The sequence below is a fragment of the Poeciliopsis prolifica genome, unplaced genomic scaffold (assembly GCF_027474105.1).
Source record: "Poeciliopsis prolifica strain line A6 unplaced genomic scaffold, Auburn_PproV2 SCAFFOLD035, whole genome shotgun sequence".
Taxonomy (NCBI): Eukaryota; Metazoa; Chordata; class Actinopteri; order Cyprinodontiformes; family Poeciliidae; genus Poeciliopsis; species Poeciliopsis prolifica.
In genome coordinates this window covers 6,212,872-6,233,304 of record NW_026562410.1, presented here as the reverse complement: position 1 = coordinate 6,233,304, position 20,433 = coordinate 6,212,872, and the positions used below count along the sequence as shown (strand labels likewise).

The window sequence follows — 20,433 nt, the reverse complement described above, 5'->3', positions numbered from 1 at the left end:
ATATGACAAAGTCTGTTCATCAGGTCAGCCCCTAATTTGAAAGCCATCTATCGAAGAACATTGTTATTGTCTAGGTTCTGCGTGCTGACTTGCTGTTTAATCGTGACCTGCGTAAGATCACAGTGAATGGGTTCAAGATTTTCATCGGAATTCTTTCTATTGTGATTTGGAAATTAATTGTCGGCTAAGTTGTAAGGTGTCTCACCCTGAGGCGCTGCCGTCATGATTGTCCCTCACAGCTTGCCGTTTTAGAAACCGTACGTGGCAGTCAGAGAGCGGAACACGGCTGTAGAGTGGAGCTCCTTCCCTGTTCCAACTGTCCGCTCCTGGAAACACGGCGGTTTTCCTGTCTGTTCTGTAAAACAAAACGAAGAAGAAAAAGGGAGACACTCCTTATAGCGTTGGTGTTTTCAACCTATAGTTTCAATTATGTTTACCATCTCAGAACTTGTTGTCTTGTTGGCCGTTCTGTGTGCTACCGCGTCCGGCTACTTTGTTAGCATAGATGCTCATGCTGAGGAGTGCTTCTACGAACGGGTCAACTCCGGCACGAAGATGGGCCTCATGTTCGAGGTGGCCGAGGGAGGCTTCCTGGACATCGATGTAGAGGTAATATGCTTCCCCGAGTGCGTCCAACCTCCATAATCGTGCATTGTGTACAACTTGGAGCCATTACTACTTCAAACTCCGAACTGGCTCGACAGGCCCTGTGCTAACGTTAGCTGCTAACGATTAGCCGTCTCGCTGTGAAACGTCGCCTGAAGTTAAGTAGCTATGATCCGGATTTATTTGTAGCATTTTAGTCATTTGCAAAATATTAACATTTATCTCGTTGTATATATCACAAAGTCGCCGTTGTCGTTAGGACATTGCGAGGGCGATGCAGTGATGATAAATTGGTTGCAGCTTTAGCATTATATATGGCTAGGCTACCATGTTATACAGCATTTAGGAGTGTATTTTGAATTGCAAGTTTAAAATAGAGTTGAGCTCTGCTTCCCACAACTGTTCTGGAGATCTGTGCTTCTAATTAAAATAGCCATATATATATATATGGTATATATATAATACATATGTAGCTCCCTCTGACAGCTGCCATATGTCGACCTCTCAATGATTTGAGTAAAAATCGAGTCAGGGTTGCCAGGTCTCGCAAGAGAAGCAAGCAGAAAGGTCTTCGAAATCAGACATGAAAGAAACGACACCTCTGGAACCACCCCTAACAATTTATGTCGTATTTCGACAGAAATAAACTCTTAAAAATAAATTTTGCTTAGTAACCTGACCTGGCAGCTGACCCACCCACTGGGCTCACCTGCTTGTTCCTGCTCTGGGTCAGTAAGACTTGCTTTATCCAGCCGTTCATTTTTACGTAAGAAAAAAAATGATCATGTTAGCTTTTACACATTCATTAAATTGTGATGGTTTTCTTTTTGCTTGAGCAAATGTATAACCATGTGCTAAATAAATAAACAAAAACAAAATGAAGCATGCAGTCTAATGGATTCCACAGATCGGTACATGGCAATGCTGAGCTCCAAGATAAATGAATATTACAGTATATTTTTGAAATCTTGCCTCTGTGCTGAAAAACAGGGTTGTGCTGTTTCAGGTGTTTTTCATTCGTGGCGTTTATTGAAGGGAGAAGAAAATACTACAAATGTGATATTTTTACCTCTCCCGTTTTTGCATTTTGCACAGCCAGTGCAAGATTCCTGCTGAAAGTTTGAGATTTCCTAAAAGAGGCCACCATGTCCACCTCCATGCTGAGATAAAAATGTCATAGGGAAAAGCAGAGCAACTTTCCTCTACTCCATTTAGCCATTTTATAATATTTTAAAATATTCTGTAAGGGTAACCCTGTTGTACTAATCCTAATACTGCATGATACCGGAGTGCAATATTCATGTCGCAATTGACTGTTTGGAGTAGTAAGTGTTGCTTCACCAGTTGGACGGTCTATTGGCAGGAGACGCTCTAATCAGATAGAGATGACGTTGCACAAAATGCTTAATTTCACAGGTCGATGGAAGCGCAGATTAGGAAAAATATAGACAGTCGCTGTATTATCGCAAGAGTGAGAGACCACAGGCTGCGGGTTAAAGATCACAAGTACATCTCTCTCCTCATAGAGAAGAAAAAGACGTAGCAGCGATGGATAGTGGTGTTACATGGGTCAACTTTTCACTACTTCACTTTTTTTCCCTGTCATTTTTTTTAAACCTTCCATAAAAATTGAACATTACTGAAAATTTCTTTTGAGATTCTAGGCGAGTGGGACTTTATTTGAGTGTTGTTGTGCTTTTGTGGATATACAATGGTAATAAAAATTGTCAAAAAAGAATTTACCACATATCTGCCCCATACAGAGCTTCATAAGCCTGACGGGCCTCCAGGCTTTACTCCCCCCACCAGGCTGCATTGTTTTTATTCATTTGTTTGTACACCAGTAACTGTGATGGCAAACAAAGACGGGTTAACAAGCCTCTCGTTAGTGAAACTGTTGGAAGCACAATGGCAACATCGTATGCCAGTATGCGCATATATAGGGAGCCAGAGGTCAGGAGTTTTTATTTTACACAATTTGAGTTGTTTTTGTTTAACTCAAACACAGCAGCGCCTCCTACCACCAGCCTTAGCAAGTTTTCTGGGTGAAACTGCACCCTTTCATTATTTCTTACCCTGATATCGTTCTCTCTTCAGATAACTGGGCCTGATGGTAAACAGATTTACAAAGGAGACAGAGAGTCGAGTGGGAAATACTCCGTGGCTGCACACATGGACGGAACCTACAAGTTCTGCTTCAGCAACAAGATGTCCACCATGACGCCCAAGATCGTCATGTTCACCATCGACATCGGAGAGGCGCCGAAAGGCCAGGACATGGAGACGGAAGGTACTCAGATCGGCCACGTCTGAGTACACGGCCCGTTTTATGTGATGCTGTTTCTATTTTAAAGATTTTCTCGTTTGAATTTCTTTTTTGACTTTACTTTGGGTAAATTTCCCTCCTTTATAGGTGGTGACAGCTGGGATGGTAGGAAAAAAAGAAAGGCAGAATAAGTGAAAACTGTCATATTAAATTTGGGATGCACTGTGGAGTTTTCTCTAACCAGTCTTGTTTTGATATTATAAACTAATATTAGATGTTGTTTGCAACAGATGCGGCCTTAATGTTTGTTTTTTTTAACTGTTTGCACTGAGTATCAGAGAAATGGTGTGCTATGAAAAAGTATCTGCTTCTTTTATGGATTTCAGCAGGTTTAGCTCGTCTTTCTTGGTTACTGAAGAGCATCAGACAGAAATGAACCGATGAACATGCAGTGTCAGTTTAAGGTTACTTTGCAGCATCTCAATCCACTTTAAGCGCACACAGTGACCCAACTGCTCAGCAACCTTCCATTTTGTTTGGGTTGAACCTGCTGCATAAACACCCAAACACTTGATTATTTCAAGAATTTTCATTTAGAGAGAAGAAAGAAAAATTATGGTTTCAGCACGTCATTCATGTCTTAAAACGGCAAAGCAGCTCCAGACCATCATACTACCACTACCATGCTTCACTGTTTGTATGGTTCACTTTTCTGAAAAGTGGGGCAACTTTCCCCAAAAAAAGTTCCACTTTCACCTTGTCTGTCCATTTTCTTCAGTTATCCAAGTGTGACTTTTTATATATATATTTTAAAGTTTGACAGCAATCATTTAAATGCGAGTCAGATGAAATCCATAAGCAGAGCAAATACTCCTCCACAGAACTGTACTTGTAAAGGAATCGTGTCTCGGATGCAAGACGGTTTTTTTGCATGTACAGCGTAGAAGCCTGACGCACGTCCTCTGCACGCGTCGTCCTTCTGGGTTTAACGGCTCGCTCGCTGCTCGTTTCAGCTCATCAAAACAAGCTGGAGGAGATGATCAACGAGCTCGCCGTCGCTATGACGGCGGTGAAGCACGAGCAGGAGTACATGGAGGTCCGTGAGAGGATACACAGAGCGGGTAAGGACGCAAACCCAGCAACCGTTTGTTCTGATAAAGCGGAGTAAAATTTATCCTCACATCCTGTCTGCTGTGTTTTTTTTTTTTTGTTTGTTTGTTTTTGTCCTTCTAGTTAACGACAACACAAACAGCAGAGTGGTCCTGTGGTCCTTCTTCGAAGCCCTCGTTCTGGTGGCCATGACACTCGGACAGATTTACTACTTGAAGAGATTTTTTGAAGTGCGACGAGTGGTGTAGTTCCCTCCATCCATCCATCCATCCCTGTGTGTCCTCCACAGTTTTTTTTTGTTTGTTTTTTTTCTCCTCCAACACCAAGACAGTTATTTCCACACTGAGAGACAAGACTGGCCATTTTGAGAAAAGCCAACACATGATTTGATCTGATGAATATTTTTCGTTGTTGCTGCTCTGTTACCTGCTTAATTCCCTCTTTAATTGTATGTTTGGAAACATATGGCCAAAAGAGTCTCCTTGTAGACGTCGGATTCTTTCATTCTTTTCTTTCTCTTTTGGGTTTGCCAGGTTTTGGTCGAGGTTTGATTAAAGTCTAGTTAAGCGCCGGTTTCTCGGCAGGAAAGCATTCGCTGGCGCAAATGGCCGAGGTTTCTGCAAGCGCAACGCAAGAAAAATGTCAGAACGCGTGCGCGGAGTCACCACAGGGGGGGATGTAGGATTTCAATTGGAATGCAGCATCTGGGAGGTGGAGGGTTGTTCGTAAGGGTCAAAGTTCACCATTTCCACTCATGTTTTGAAGTGTTAAGGATTCATCTTGCAGCTGGTCTTTCTAAGAAAATAAAAAATGAGATAACCTCTACCACTGTTATTGGATTGAAAGTGGAACATGCCAAGGGGAACTCAGTGGACATTTTCATGGAGGTTTGTCTCTGCTCCCCGTGTATTTAACTAAATCAACCAGACCACTTGTTCACATGTCTAGTACGTTTTTACAGTTTAAAACTCGACTGCTGGTCGTTGAGGGTCAGATTTTAACTGAGCTATTTGGATGATAGCTCCGAAACAAAAGTGAATGAAATCTGAAATCCATATTAAATGTTGACTGAGGGCGGGGTCGAAAGGGGGCGGTTGGGAGTTTGTACACTTAATATATTTTTGTTTGGGCTTAGTTGCTTTTAGAATTGTCGTCAGGTTTTGGGTTTCACAACAATATGCCATGTTTAGTTTCTGGAGCATGTTGAGTGCCACGCAGCCGTCAGAGCGCCGCCGTGTAATTCCTACGGTCCCTGAATGCTGCGTGGAACCAAACGTGCTTCAGTTTTGTATTAAAACAGTTTTGGCGACCTCAGCCTGCTCTGGACACAGTGTCTCCTTTTGTTTTTGTAATTGCAACAACAACCTGCTTCATGGGTCTGTACAAATGAAGGATGGCTTTCTGTGAACAAATCCCCCAGGTTTCATAATAAAGCAAATATTCTGTACGACTTTTTGTCTCGTTAAAACATCTTTGAGCAGCAGATGTCTAGGACGAAAGATTTGCCTTTGTTTAGGGATGTGCCTAAAAGACCGAACAACAACACAGCAACACCCATTATTAATCAAGAATCTAATTGGAAACTGTGTCATTGCCATCATGTGGGCACAATGCAAAGCAGCTGTAGTATATTTTCCCCAATAGGAATAAAGTTGCCTTTTCTGCTGCTGATGGTCTGGAGGGCTGAGTTGATCTGAGACTAGCTGTTAAACAGACCAGAGGAGAGGTCAAAGGTTATGCAGTTATGAAATAAGCTAATTTGCTGCCATTTTACTAATTAAGCCCTAATAAAATCTTAACATTGAGAACAAGTTGGCTGCAGACTGATTTATAGAACAAAAAGCTCAAAGGGGTTTAACTATATATAATTTTTGATGTTTGCACATCTGAGATCTAGAACAATAAATCTGGTCTCCCTCTAACAGATTCACTGATATTTAAACATGTTAAACGTCTGTCTAGGGCCCCATATTACTTTGAGCCAACCTGCATCTCTGGAATCTACCTGAATCCCCCGTTGGCCCCTATGTCAGCCCGCCGATTCTTTGGGGACATTTTGATTCATTTAATTGCGGCATGTTTGGCTTTATGCTGCGGTTCTAATTATTGCTGCAGTATTTTCTCTGACGTTTATTTCATAACCTCTAAATGCTCTGGGCCGAAACTTCCTTTAACACTTGAGGTTCTGCAGTGTCTTCTATTTACAGCCGTTCACTTCCAGGCCAGATCCCATCAGCAGCGGCTTTTACCCACCTGGCAGAAACATTAAGGAGAAGCAGAGCCAACAGTCAGCAGGAGGTACCGGGTGGTACACTATACATTATATTACAGAAGCTAAATTAGGGAAAATCAAATGTTTTTTTTTTGCCATTGGTGATGTACAGACAGGAGGAACATGCTCCAGTTAGTGAGAGGTTGATCAACTTGAGGCTCAACTCTCTGCTGCCTCACCAGCTTCGCTTCCGGCAATTTAAATGGGAAAATACGAAAATTCAGCAATTTTGAAGAAAAAAAAAAAAAAATCAGAATTGGTCAAGCCAAATGAAAAATAGGTACTTTATAGTACAAACCTCGGGGTGAAAAAGCAATGTTAATTATATATTTCCATGATTTAATGATCGCAGGTCGCTGATTCACAATTAGTATCGAGTAACTGGCTTATTAAATTAATATTTTCATCAACCCAGTTTCACAGCAGTAATGATTTATGTAGCTGCTGATGAAATTTAGCTGATTTGTCTGGATGTTTTCCTAACTGAAAAAAATACAACACAACAACAGATGTATACACCCTGGTTTGCTGAACAGATGATTTGGGAAAATATTCCACATGAAAGTTTTATTTTCAATTTTTTTTTAAGAGTTTTTTAAACTCTTAATCAGATTAATTTTTACTATTTGATTAAAGACAGTAAATGTCAAAACATTTAAACCTCCTGCTACAGAATTTAAAAACCCATTTTATTATTATTATTATTTTATGTGCAGTATTTTTATAGAGAAAAAAAAAAAACTCCAAGGGAATCTTGTCCAGATCAGAACAAAGCGCTTTACTGACATCTACTGGTGAAAAAACATATGGCGCCCTTAACATTCCTTCTGCTTAAATCCCTTTCTTGCCGACTGTTGAATTTCTTTTGAACACTCGCAAACAAGAGCAAAATTACTACCTGTTCCTGTGACCTTTTAACACCTAGATAAGTTACAGCGTGTTTTACAGGGACACATTTCAGAAACAGCAAATTAATTAATTAATTAAGTTCATCGGACATTTCATATATGATATGATAAATATCACTGACTCAATAGGAATTCATATTTTCATTGATTAATGGTGTAGATGTTTTTTTCCTAGTTTCACAATATAAAATAGAAAATGAAAATTGTTTTATTCAAACTTCAGACGTTTTTCAGTTGTTCTGCTGGAGCGGGGAAACGTGACATCACGTTCCTGTGACATCATAGAGCTGCATTCTTGCATTCCAGGGAACAGCCAGGAAAATATCAATCATTTGTTGAAGGCTCTCCTATCGACATTGCTTGTCTGCGATTTGTTTGGACAATGGACAATGAACAATATCTGGAGCTTGAGGCTCAAATTGCAGAGCACCAGCTTGAAAACAACAGGCGGTTTGAAAAAATGGAGAACGAAATTTTGAAATTGCGAGAGGAATACAACTATCTAAAGCAAAAACTACAACATCTCAAAAAAAGGGGGGAGGATAGAGAGTTGAACATGGACAAGCTGGATGAAGACGTGCCAGTGCAGAAGACATCTCTCTTAAAATGTTTTGCCCTAGGCTTCGGAATAGGGATTGCCTGTATTGCTGTACTCGAGACCGGTCTTGATGTCTGGATCGGGTTCAAGAGCAAATTTTGATGGTCTCCGGTACAGAGGACTCAGGACTCAGAGGCTGGTCAGGATAGCAGCAGGAAGGAGACGCCGGGGAGACCTGTAAGGACGCGGGGGAGACCTGTAGGGACCCGGGGAAACCTGTAGGGACCCGGGGAAACCTGTAGGGACCCGGGGAAACCTGTAGGGACCCGGGGGAATCCTGTAGGGACCCTGGGGAAACCTGTAGGGAGCCGGGGAAACCTGTAGGGAGCCCGGGGAAACCTGTAGGGACCCTGGGGAAACCTGTAGGGACCCTGGGGAAACCTGTAGGGAGCCCGGGGAAACCTGTAGGGACCCTGGGGAAACCTGTAGGGACCCTGGGGAAACCTGTAGGGACCCTGGGGAAACCTGTAGGGAGCCCGGGGGAACCTGTAGGGACCCTGGGGAAACCTGTAGGGACCCCGGGGAAACCTGTAGGGACCCTGGGGAAACCTGTAGGGAGCCCGGGGAAACCTGTAGGGAGCCCGGGGAAACCTGTAGGGACCCCGGGGAACCTGTAGGGACCCCGGGGAAACCTGTAGGGACCCTGGGGAAACCTGTAGGGACCCGGGGAAACCTGTAGGGAGCCCGGGGAAACCTGTAGGGAGCCCGGGGAAACCTGTAGGGACCCTGGGGAAACCTGTAGGGACCCTGGGGAAACCTGTAGGGAGCCCGGGGAAACCTGTAGGGACCCTGGGGAAACCTGTAGGGACCCTGGGGAAACCTGTAGGGACCCCGGGGAAACCTGTAGGGAGCCCGGGGAAACCTGTAGGGACCCTGGGGAAACCTGTAGGGACCCCGGAGAAACCTGTAGGGACCCGGGGGAAACCTGTAGGGACCCTGGGGAAACCTGTAGGGAGCCCGGGGAAACCTGTAGGGACCCTGGGGAAACCTGTAGGGACCCCGGGGAAACCTGTAGGGACCCTGGGGAAACCTGTAGGGAGCCCGGGGAAACCTGTAGGGAGCCCGGGGAAACCTGTAGGGACCCGGGGAAACCTTTTAGGGAGCCCGGGGAAACCTGTAGGGACCCGGGGGAGACCTGTAGGGACCCTGGGGAAACCTGTAGGGACCCAGGGGGAAACCTGTAGGGACCCAGGGGGAAACCTGTAGGGACGCAAGGGAGACCTGGAGGGACCCCAGGGAAACCTGTAGGGAGCCGTGGAAACCTGTAGGGAGCCCGGGGAAACCTGTAGGGACCCTGGGGAAACCTGTAGGGACCCAGGGGGAAACCTGTAGGGACGCAGGGGAGACCTGGAGGGACGCTGGAAAATCTGTAGGGACGCCGGGGAAACCTGTAGGGAGCCCGGGGAAACCTGTAGGGACCCTGGGGAAACCTGTAGGGAGCCGGGGAAACCTGTAGGGAGCCGGGGAAACCTGTAGGGACCCCGGGGAAACCTGTAGGGATCCTGGGGAAACCTGTAGGGAGCCGGGGAAACCTGTAGGGAGCCCGGGGAAACCTGTAGGGACCCTGGGGAAACCTGTAGGGACCCAGGGGGAAATCTGTAGGGACGCAGGGGAGACCTGGAGGGACGCTGGGAAAATCTGTAGGGACGCCGGGGAAACCTGTAGGGACCCCGGGGAAACCTGTAGGGACCCTGGGGAAACCTGTAGGGACCCGGGGAAACCTGTAGGGCCCGGGGAAACCTGTAGGGACCCTGGGGAAACCTGTAGGGACCCCGGGGAAACCTGTAGGGACCCCGGGGAAACCTGTAGGGAGCCGGGGAAACCTGTAGGGAGCCCGGGGAAACTGTAGGGACACTGGGGAAACCTGTAGGGACCCTGGGGAAACCTGTAGGGACCCAGGGGGAAACCTGTAGGGACCCAGGGGGAAACCTGTAGGGACGCAGGGGAGACCTGGAGGGACGACGGAAAAACCTGTAGGGACCCCGGGGAAACCTGTAGGGACCCCGGGGAAACCTGTAGAGACCCTGGGGAAACCTGTAGGGAGCCTGGGGAAACCTGAAGGGATGCCAGGGAGACCTGTAGGGACCCCAGGGAAACCTGTAGGGACCCCGGGGAGACCTGTAGGGACCCCGGGGAGACATGTAGGGACGCCGGGGAAACCTGGAGGGACGCCAGGAAAATCTGGAGGGACGCCGGGAAAACCTGTAGGGACCCCGGGGAGACCTGTAGGGACTCCGGGGAGACCTGTAGGGACTAGGGACCCCGGGGACCTGTAGGGACTCCGGGGAGACCTGTAGGGACCCGGGGAGACCTGGAGGGACGCAGGGGAGACCTGGAGGGACGCCGGGAAAACCTGTAGGGACGCCGGGGAGACCTGGAGGGCCGGGGAGACCTGGAGGGACGCCGGGGGGAAACCTGTAGGGACACCGGGGACCTGGGGGACGCCGGGGAAACCTGTAGGGACCCGGGGAACCTGTAGGGACCCGGGGAGACCTGTAGGGACCCGGGGACCTGAGGGACGCAGGGGAGACCTGGAAACCTGTAGGGACGCGGGGAGACCTGGAGGGACGCCGGGGAAAACCTGTAGGGACGCCGGGGGACCTGGAGGGACCTGGGGGGGGGAAACGGGGGGGGAGGGGGGGGGGGAAAACCTGTAGGGACCGGGGAACCTGGAGGGGCCGGGAAACCTGTAGGGACCCGGGGAGACCTGTAGGGACCGGGGAGACCTGTAGGGACCCCGGGGAGACCTGGAGGGACGCAGGGAGACCTGGAGGGACGCCGGGAAAACCTGTAGGGACGCCGGGGAGACCTGGAGGGACGCCGGGAAAACCTGTAGGGACGCCGGGGAGACCTGAGGGACGCCGGGGAGACCTGGAGGGACGCGGGAAAATCTGGAGGGACGCCGGGGAGACCTGGAGGGACGCCGGAAACCTGTAGGGACGCCGGGGAGACCTGGAGGGACGCCGGGAAAATCTGGAGGGACGCCGGGGAGACCTGGAGGGACGCCGGGAAAATCTGGAGGACGCCGGGACTGGAGGGACGCCGGGAAAACCTGTAGGGACGCTGGGAGATCAAGGTCAGAAGATGGTGATGGTGAGCTTGCTTCTACTCTTCCCATGATGGCCAGTCATCCTGAGACAGAAGCCGAAAACTTTTCAGAAGTAAATGTGTTTTGTTTTAAAATTTTATTTGCTTCTGTACATGATTTGTTTGCATTTTTAAAAATAACGTTACACCAATGTAATGAATGTCATGAAGTTCCTAAATTAGATACTTACATATCTAAATTATTACTATGTCTTTTCAAACTCTTGGTTGTCTTATGAAGAAAATATGACAACTAAAATGTACTGTTCTAATTCATGTTATATTCCAGGCTCCACAAACAGCTGTAGTACACATGATCCCTTCAACAGAAAATTATGCACTACCGTCTTCCACTGGAGATGTAGGACATCCCAAAGACCAGGTATGCACATATCCGCTGTGCCATAGTCATAGATGACCTTCTTAAGTTGTTCATAGACAAAAGCATAATGGAATCAGAATTAAGAATGGAATTTAATCATGAAATGGCTGTGGACGACAGTGGAGTGTCAAGGGACGTGTATACAGCTTTCTGGGAGCAGTTCTTGGAGCTCTGTGAAGGGGAGGAGGAGAGGGTGCCAAAACTCAGACCAGACTTTTCCAAAGAGAGGTGGTATGCAGTAAGCCAAATTTGGGCCAAAGGACTCATTGATTATGGCATATTTCCAGTCAGGTTGTCCAAGACATTCATAGTTGCCTCTGTACTTGGTCTTCAAGCAGTAGAATCAATCAATCAATCAATCAAATTTTATTTGTATAGCACATTTCAGCTACAAGGCATTTCAAAGTGCTTGACATCATAAACACAAAACACAAAGGCATGCAACATAGAATAAAATACCAAGGTTTTTTTTTTTTCCTTTTTTTTTCTTTCCCCTTCTTCCCCTTTTCTTCCCTTTCTTCCCCTTCCCTTTGACACGGAATTTAAGCGCCTGTTACCGCCGGACTCCGCCGTCCGTTTAACCACGGGTATTCGCCGGGCCCCGTTGCCCACAACAGGAAAAAAAAAAAAAAAAAAAAGATTACATACATAGCCACAAAATCAAATCCATACATATTCCTTTTCAAATACAACTCTAAACAGGTGCGTTTTTACTTGAGATTTGAAGGAAGTCAGGGTTTCCGCTGTATTACAGTTTTCTGGAAGTTTGTTCCAAAGTTTTGGTGCGTAGATGCTGAAAGCTGCTTCTCCTCTTTTGGTTCTGGTTCTGGGGATGCAGAGCAGACCAGAACCAGAAGACCTGAGAGGTCTGTAAGGTTGATACAACAACAGCAGATCTTTGATGTATTGTGGTGCTAAACCATTCAGTGATTTGTAAACTAACAACAGTATTTTAAAATCTATTCTTTGAGCTACAGGGAGCCAGTGGAGGGACTTTAAAACTGGTGTTATGTGCTCTATCTTCATGGTTCCAGTGAGAACGCGAGCAGCAGCGTTCTGGATCAACTGCAGCTTTTTGATTGATTTATTGGACAGACCTGTGAAGACACTGTTGCAATAATCAATGCGACTAAAGACAAACGCATGAATAAGTTTCTCTAGATCTGGCTGAGACATTAGTCCTCTAATCCTGGAGATGTTCTTCAGGTGGTAGAAGGCTGATTTTGTTACTGTCTTTATGTGGCTCTGGTCTTTATGTGGCTCCGAGTCCATCACTACTCCCAGGTTTCGGGCCTGATCGCTAGTTTTTAGTTGTAATAACTGAAGCTGTGCATTGACTCTAGATCGTTCCTCTTTAGGTCCAAAAATAATGACTTCAGTTTTATTTTTGTTCAGTTGGAGAAAGTTTTGGCACATCCACACATTTATCTGTTCTAAACATTTATTCAGTGATTGGATGGGTTCAGAGTCACCTGGTGACATCGTAATGTAGAGCTGTGTGTCATCTGCATAGTTATGGTACTAATATTATTCCTGTTATGACCTGAGCTAGTGGGAGAATATAAATATTAAATAAGAGGGGTCCTAGGATTGAACCTTGGGGTACCCCACATGTGACCTTTGACCTCTTTGATGAGAAGTTTCCAATTGAAACAAAGAAATCCCTGTTCTTTATGTAGGATTCAAACCAGTCGAGCACCGAACCAGAGAGTCCAACCCAACTTTCAAGTCGATTCAATAATATGTCATGGTCGACAGTGTCAAAAGCTGCACTGAGGTCCAACAGAACCAGCACCGTGGTTCTGCTACAGTCCGTATTTATATGAATATCATTGAATACTTTTACGAGGGCAGTCTCCGTGCTGTGGTGAGCACGAAAACCAGACTGGAAAGTGTCAAAGCAGTTGGTCATCATGAGGAAACTATTTAATTGTTCACACACAGTTTTTTCAATAACTTTGCTGATGAATGGGAGATTTGAGATTGGCCTGTAATTCTGCAATAGTGATTTGTCCAGGTTGTTCTTTTTTAACAGTGGTTTGATGACTGCTGTTTTCAAGGCCTGGGGGAAAACACCTGATGTAAGCGATGAGTTACTATTTGGATCAGATCAGTAGCAATAACAGGCAGGACTTTCTTAAAGAAATGTGTGGGTAGGACATCCAGACAGCAGGAGCTTGAACTTAATTGACTTATAATTTCTTCTAGAGTTTTATAATTAAGTAGTTGAAAATGGGTCATTTTTTCTGTATTTGTTTTGTTTTGGTACAGCAATGGTTCTGGCTTTGAAGTTGATGTGCAGATTAATCCTCTGATTTTTTGGATTTCTCTGAAAAGAAGCTGGAAAACTTGTTCCAGGCAGCATTAGATTGGAGTTCATGTGGTAACGTCACAGGAGGGTTTGTGAGCCTGTCAACTGTTGCAAATAAAGTTCGAGCATTATTGATGTTTTTGTTTATGACATCTGCAAAGAAAGCCTCCCTTGCATGTTTTAGTGTTAAGTGATAGTTACGTAGTTTTTCTTTGTAGATGTCATGATGAACATGAAGTTGAGTTTTACGCCATTATCGTTCTGCCCTGCGGCAGACTTGTCTTGCAGACCGAACTATTTGTGCATTTCTCCATGAGATTTCTTTCTACCAGTCAAAACCTTTACTTTAAATGGGGCAATGGAATTAATGATATATGAGACTTTAGACTGAAAATCATCTAACAACTGATCTACATCATTACAGCTTAAGGGTGAGGAGGAAGAATAGATTTGATTAAATGTTTCTGTTGTGTTTTCTGTGAAAGAACGTTTTGTGACAGTAGCTGTTTGTCCAAGTGGGTCAAAGAATAAAGAACCTTCAAAGATAACAGCAAAGTGATCCGACAGGGCGACATCAGTTACAGAGACATTGGAAATAGTCACACCCTTACTGATAACCAGGTCCAGTGGTGTCCTGAGTGTGTGTTGCTGTTTAACATGTTGTGTTAAACCAAAATTTTCTAAAATATCAGAGAGCTTTTTTGCTCCTCTGTTTTCGGGTTTGTCCACATGAATGTTAAAATCACCAACAATTATTAAACAATCATAATCAATGCATATGAGAGATAAAAGATCATTCAAGTCAGTAAAGAAATTTTCCACATATGCTGGAGTTTTGTATAAAGTTAGTGTCAAAGTTCGTTTGAAGCCTTTAACCTGAATTCCAAGATACTCAAAAGATGTGAAATGACCGAAAGAGATTTTACTACAGTTTATGGTATTTTTAAATATAGAAGCCACGCCTCCTCCTTTTTTATGTTTTCTATTCTCACTTAAAAAATTGTAGTCAGGAGGCGCTGATTCAATGAGTACAATTTGGTCATTATCGTCATTCAACCATGTTTCTGTCAGAAACATAACATCAACATTATACTCAGTGATGAAATCATTAATTAATAGAGCTTTAGCATTTAGCATGGTATTTAAAAGTGCTATTTTAAGTGACTTGGAGGCCAAAAGATTTTCAGTCTGAGGTTCCTTTAGGCAGGGGATCAGCCTGAGGTTCAAATTAGGACCGCTGTATTTCATATTTCTATTTTTTGTAAATTTTCTTGTAGTGATCCGGACAGGTAATGTCCTGTTCTGCATTTCCAGGGGGCCAGTTGCATTCTGGAGGAAGACGGGTGTAAAGATAATATCTGGTCCCCAGCCTCAGACCTCAGAGACGCAGAGTGATGGATCCTCTGGAAAGTCAGGGGCAGGTGGCTTAAATGTAGTGAGGTCTGCTACGTGAGTACTAAGGAGAGACGTGCCGAGGCGAACCTGTTGATTCATTCCATCTGTAAATTTAAAAAACTCTGGTCCGGAAGACATTTCTTCATTGGTATCCATTGAATCCTGTGAATGATTGGAGGAGCAGAGAGGGAGGGGGGAAGGAGCGAGGGAAGCAGTCGCTCCGTCTCCAGTCGATTTATCAGCTTGTTTTGGAATATCGTGCTCCTGATCCGGGGAGCGTTCCATCCTAGTCAGACATCCTTGAGCCTGTTCTTCTGGCGCGATGATCCTGTTGCTGTCCTTGTTGATAAAATAAAAAAGGTTTGCAGTGAGTAGCTTTATCCCATGTTTATTAAGATTGCGTCCTCCTCTTCCAAAAAGGTGAAAGCGCTGCCAATAGATCCAGAGGTTATCGATGAAGGTCACTGAGCTGGTAGAGCAGGTTTTAATCAGCCATTTGTTGATCGTGAGCAGCCTGGAGTGTTTTTCATCTCCCCATTGAGGTGATGGAATTGGACCACTGAGAAATAACTTCATTCTCAGTTTTCCCATAGTGTCCAGAAGAATGTTAAAGTCCTTTTTCAGAATCTCAGACTTTTGCTTTGCCAGATCGTTGGCTCCAACATGCACAACTAAAGTTTGAATATCTGGCTGATCAGTGGTTAGAGAGAGCAGTTTGTTGGTTAAATCAGATACAGTGTCACCAGGAAAATACATCACTCTTGTTTTCCTTGGATTGCAAACGTCACTGATTCCCTTTACTGCCTCATCTCCAACAACAAGCACTTTTGGGTTACCTTTAGTTTTCCTGGTGGTCGCTTTGTCCTTTGGAGCTTTGGGGGATGGATGTGTTGGTCTTGCCTCACTGTTGATATTTGAAGGCGAAGTTTCACTCAGAGGCTCAGGCTGGAGTGCAGAAAATCTGTTTTTCAGTGGGATTCCCACAGAGTCAGAATGTTTTGAGGCTCGTGCAGGTAGGTTGCTTTGTCCCTGGGAGCGGGGTCAGCGGGGTCGGTGGGGTCAGTGGGGTCGGTGGAGGCGTTTTGGTTGCAGCTGCTTGTTTGTCTTTCTTTGGCGGAGCAGGTGTTGAAGTTGAAGGTGGGTTTCGGCTCAGAGCCGGCCACGCTGATTCGTCCAGGTGCGGGGTTCTCCTGATAGTCGTCTCATCGGATCCGCAGTGCGAGACTCCCGTTTCGGATTGGCACCCAGAGCGTTCCAGGGTGAGCTGCTCGTGCAGGGCTCCCGACCTCTCCGTTGATTTGAGGAAGGGTCGTTTCATTTCCACAGGCAGCGTTGATCTCAAAGTTCACCTCCAGCAGTTTGATCTTCATTTCTATAAACTGAAGTCGTTGTAAAATGCTGCTCATGTCCTTGGGGTCAGTCGGAGGCATTTTGCCCTGGTTTAACTTGGAGGTAAAGAAAAGTAGGTAAAAATAAAAATAAAAGTACGAAAATCCCCCAGTCCTTAGGTTAGTAGTAATCCAGTTAAAATGTCAATAATGTAAATATAACTATAAAAACTGTCGCTTTAAAAAGTAATTCGCAGGCAGTTATCAGGAAGAAGAAGAAGTTTGGTTTGTCCTCCTTTTCTAAGTATTTGTCAGAGAGCGAGAGAAGTACCACAGAAAAGGCCCTCAGTGGAGTATTGGAAGAGGATGAGGAGGAAAATTTGTTGGATCTGTTTTCACAGATGGGGGCTCACTGCATTCCATCTCAGGAAAATATCAAGCAAGCAATACAGATCATGGCTCATAAAGTCATATTACAAGAACCAAAGTATATCGTTGATTGCTTTAATGACATTTTCAAAGGCATTGCATTAAATCTGTGTCATCCAGCTGGTGTCCTTCATTTATGAGTCCAAAAAAGCAACAAACGAATGTTTGCAGTTGACATGCTGCAAACAGAGGCTTTATCACAGGAAGAGCAGACAACATTTACTTACTTGCAGAGGTACATTAGGAATGCAGATCAGCGCAAACTAGAAAAATTCTTGCGATTTTGCACAGGGTCCTCCGTTTTATGCACAGAAAAAATTAAGGTTACATTCAATGCTGAAACAGGTTTTGGGAGAAGACCTGTTGCACACACATGTGCAGCAATCATTGATGTGCCTTACACTTACAGTTCCTACCCAGAATTTAGAGCAGAGTTTGACAGTATCTTGGTAAGCAACTTCATGTTGATGGATATTATTTAAGCTTGAAAAGGTAGTTGACATTTATGCTCAATTAAATCCTATATTATTCTGCATTATGCACAATGTTCATGATTGTTAAATTATGGGTTTCCATTTTCAATGCTTAAAAGCTGTGCAATGTTGAAAGGTTTGTGTTTTTGCTTGAAAACCCAAAGGGTAAACAATTTCCAATTTTGTATAGTTTCCAGAATTTAATAACCGCCAGTTGCAATTAGACCAGTAGTTAGTTTTCATATTTGTTTTAATAAAGTTCTGTCACGCAGCTGAAATTTCATCAAGATATTTTAATAGCACATGTGTTTGCAGGAAAAAACTTGTAATAGAACCAAATTTGGAGTTTGACTAATTGATCAAAATACATTCATTCTTTACCCTTTCATTTGTTGATATGCACAATGTTGAGAACATAACATAACGCTGGTTTAAAAACATTGTTTCTTGTAGAATTTTCTAAATGTGAAAGAGTGTTTTTAGGAATTAAAGGGATAAGAATTCACAGTTCTTGTAATTTTGGCCATTTTATCTAATAGTTCCTGATAGTATTCCAGCAGTGAAATTGATGTATTTTCATCTTTATCAAAGTATGTTTAGAAATTCAACAGAAAGTTTATTTTGATGGTTGGATAATGAAATGAAGTAAACACAACAATACTTAAAATACAACAAAATTCAGAGTGTTTGTAACATCCGCCAACCTTGGTTTTCTGGTGACCTGTTTTATTGTTTTGGTGGTGCCAAAATGTTTTTAGGTAAACTTAAACATGAAGTAATTGTCTTGCAAAGTTTTTATTTTTGATACATGTTTGGATTTCCTGTGAATGTTCACAATAAATGTTACACAAATATGCAATTTGCGTAAACATTTATCCACAGCTGTGTGTTGTGCATGTTGACTTTTGCACTTAGCAAAATAAATTAGCACTTAGATGGATTAATGTTGTAAGAGGGACATTTAGTTTTCTGCTTCTATTTTAATACTTTAGAAAGGGAAAAAAGAGTCAGATTATTTATCAAGTTTAACAGTTAGAATGCATGTTAATGTCTCATAATCGAAAACAAGCAGCTCCGTTTTGAGACATGTGGAACCCTAACATGGCAGGCTCTTTCCAGTCAATACTCACAGTAATCCTCTAATGGCATCTCTCAGTAACATGTACAGTTTCACAGAATCATATGGATCTGATGGTGTCATTAGACCATATTCTGCCATTAAAACATTGCAAATGTCATACACAGCAGAATCACATGGTATGGTCTGCCGAAAAGTGCATGCATCTCTACACAGTTGAATCTGTTCTACTTCAAAAGGAGTGAGGAAGTCTGTAGTTCTGTACAGTTCAGGTAGGGCATACATCACATTGGGCCGACCGCTGGGAACGTGCAAGTTTTTAGATGGCCTGATGTGGTGTGTATTCCATAGTTGTGCTGTGTCATCCAGCTCATCCTGTAACATAAACAGAAAAATTGAGTACATTTTTGTTAACCTCAGCTATAAAAAAGGATTAGGCATAGTCACTGTTTTATGTCATAATTACAAAATAATGTTTATTTAGGTTGTACTGACTATTTGTCCAAAACTTAAATTCAAAAGTAACAAAACGTAAGACTAAAAGGTGAATTCAACTCAAATAGTGCAAATGGTGCATCATGGATTCTACAAAAGGTCAAAATGCAGTTCTTTGTTTTATTCCACTATTCAGACAAAACAAGTAACAGGCCTCACAGGATTCCACTACTTCTTTCAGTCTGATTCCTACACCTGTTGTTTTTATGAACTGGCTGACCGATTGGATAGACTGACTGATGACTAACTGAATAGACTGGTAAAAAACCTTTTGACCACCCACATGCATAATGTGCTAGTTCAAATCTGTACTGTGTAACACCCACGTCCCAAAATTTAATTAATTAACTTAAGTGAACCAGCAAACTTATTTTAAATAAACTGAACAAAAATTTTAATTATAAATCAACTAGAAAATAAGGAAGAAATAAAAATTAACTAAATCTAAATAAGATTTAACTAAGAAAAGAGAAACAGCTCCTATAAAGTACTTTCAGACTTGCTGTTTAGAACTGTCATTCATACAATTACAGTTGTTACCGAGTTATAGAAATACATTGTGACATTTCTTAGATGAATTGATTTTAAAGATTACTTTGGTATCTTGTAACAGTTTGACTTTTGACACAGTTAGAAACTTAATGCATATTTAAACGCCTGCTATTGGGTTAAAATTCGTTCACTTTTGATTTGGTTTTAAAAAATGATAGCCAATGAAATTGAATGTATCTTCATTATAATAGAGGTTTAAATGCAGCTGTCAAAATGATCCCTTGTTGCTGCTGTAGTGTAAAATCTCACACTATAACAGCAAGTAACCTGCTCTTTCGTGTTATGACATTAAGGTAGAAAAAGTAACCAGTGCATTTTCAGCACCACAGATGTGTGAACAGCGACCACGAAAGAACAACTGGAGAATCGCTTTGTTTCATGATATTATAATTTACCACATATAAACACAAAGACATCTACTTCTCTTTGTAGAAACATATCACTTTCGTTTATGGGTGTGCCACCGTCGTGCGTTATTTCCAATTTTCAGTGTGATGAAAGTATGCACCTACGTCACAAAATTGAGCGTTCGCTTGACATTCAAGTATTGTACGAACAAAATACTAGACAGTGAACGCCACAAATAACCAGATACCATTAATGTTGATTTTAATGTCCATGCCTTTCAGGCTTTTCTTCCTTCCAAAGTATCATCCATCATAAATATTCAATTTGATTCAGGACTTTACAAGTCCTTATATATTGCTTTTCAATTGTTTTATGTAGGTGCAGCACTGTATTGGGTATTTAATTCCCACCACAGCGACATTTGTTGAATTTACCGAAACAACTTGGTTATTTTTGCTCTTTGATCGTTTAAGGTGTGTGAGGGAAAGCCAGAGCCCAGACTGCTGTACTGGGTTATTTCTGTTTTGAACAGGTATGTGAGTTGATTCAAGATATTATGTGGATGTTAGATTAATGCAGTTTATCTAACATTGCTTGTCTGTGATTTCTTTGTTGAGAAATGGCACAGAAAAAAATGAGGACCTGGAGTGTGGCAAGGTGATCTTGTTTTTCTTTTGAGTTAATTTATGATTCTTATATTGTTTGGACTGTGTATTTTGAAGTTAGTTAGTTTCCTAGATTATTTTGGTTTAAATGTTGGGTTGTTGTGTTGCATGTTTTGATTGGTACAACACG

General features: G+C 43.3%; 1 protein-coding gene and 1 long non-coding RNA gene across 3 annotated transcripts; both read left to right on the top strand.

Annotated features, from left to right (window-relative positions):
- The first annotated feature begins 268 nt into the window (after positions 1–268).
- Positions 269–5,432, top strand: LOC129374346 (transmembrane emp24 domain-containing protein 2). Of its 2 annotated transcripts, XM_055052733.1 has the most exons (5): positions 269–609; positions 2,704–2,896; positions 3,020–3,037; positions 3,886–3,993; positions 4,106–5,432. In XM_055052733.1, the coding sequence occupies exons 1-5, from the start codon at positions 430–432 to the stop codon at positions 4,228–4,230; spliced, it is 624 nt and encodes a 207-aa protein (XP_054908708.1). In that variant the 5' UTR covers positions 269–429; the 3' UTR covers positions 4,231–5,432. The 2 variants fall into 2 exon arrangements, with proteins under 2 accessions (XP_054908708.1, XP_054908709.1); XM_055052734.1 differs by lacking the exon at positions 3,020–3,037.
- A 5,399-nt stretch (positions 5,433–10,831) lies between these two features.
- Positions 10,832–20,160, top strand: LOC129374164 (uncharacterized). The gene is made up of 3 exons (XR_008607466.1): positions 10,832–10,921; positions 11,137–11,229; positions 20,112–20,160. It is a non-coding gene; the product is annotated as an uncharacterized LOC129374164 (long non-coding RNA).
- The last annotated feature ends 273 nt before the right edge of the window (positions 20,161–20,433 follow it).

Bases quoted from the DNA above. Each gene is read 5' to 3' on its own strand.
- LOC129374346 (XM_055052733.1), top strand. From the start codon at position 430: ATGTTTACCATCTCAGAACTTGTTGTCTTGTTGGCCGTTCTGTGTGCT. The intron at 610-2,703 runs GTAATATGCTTC...TTCTCTCTTCAG, and splicing joins TCCTGGACATCGATGTAGAG to ATAACTGGGCCTGATGGTAA. The intron at 3,994-4,105 runs GTAAGGACGCAA...TTGTCCTTCTAG, and splicing joins TGAGAGGATACACAGAGCGG to TTAACGACAACACAAACAGC.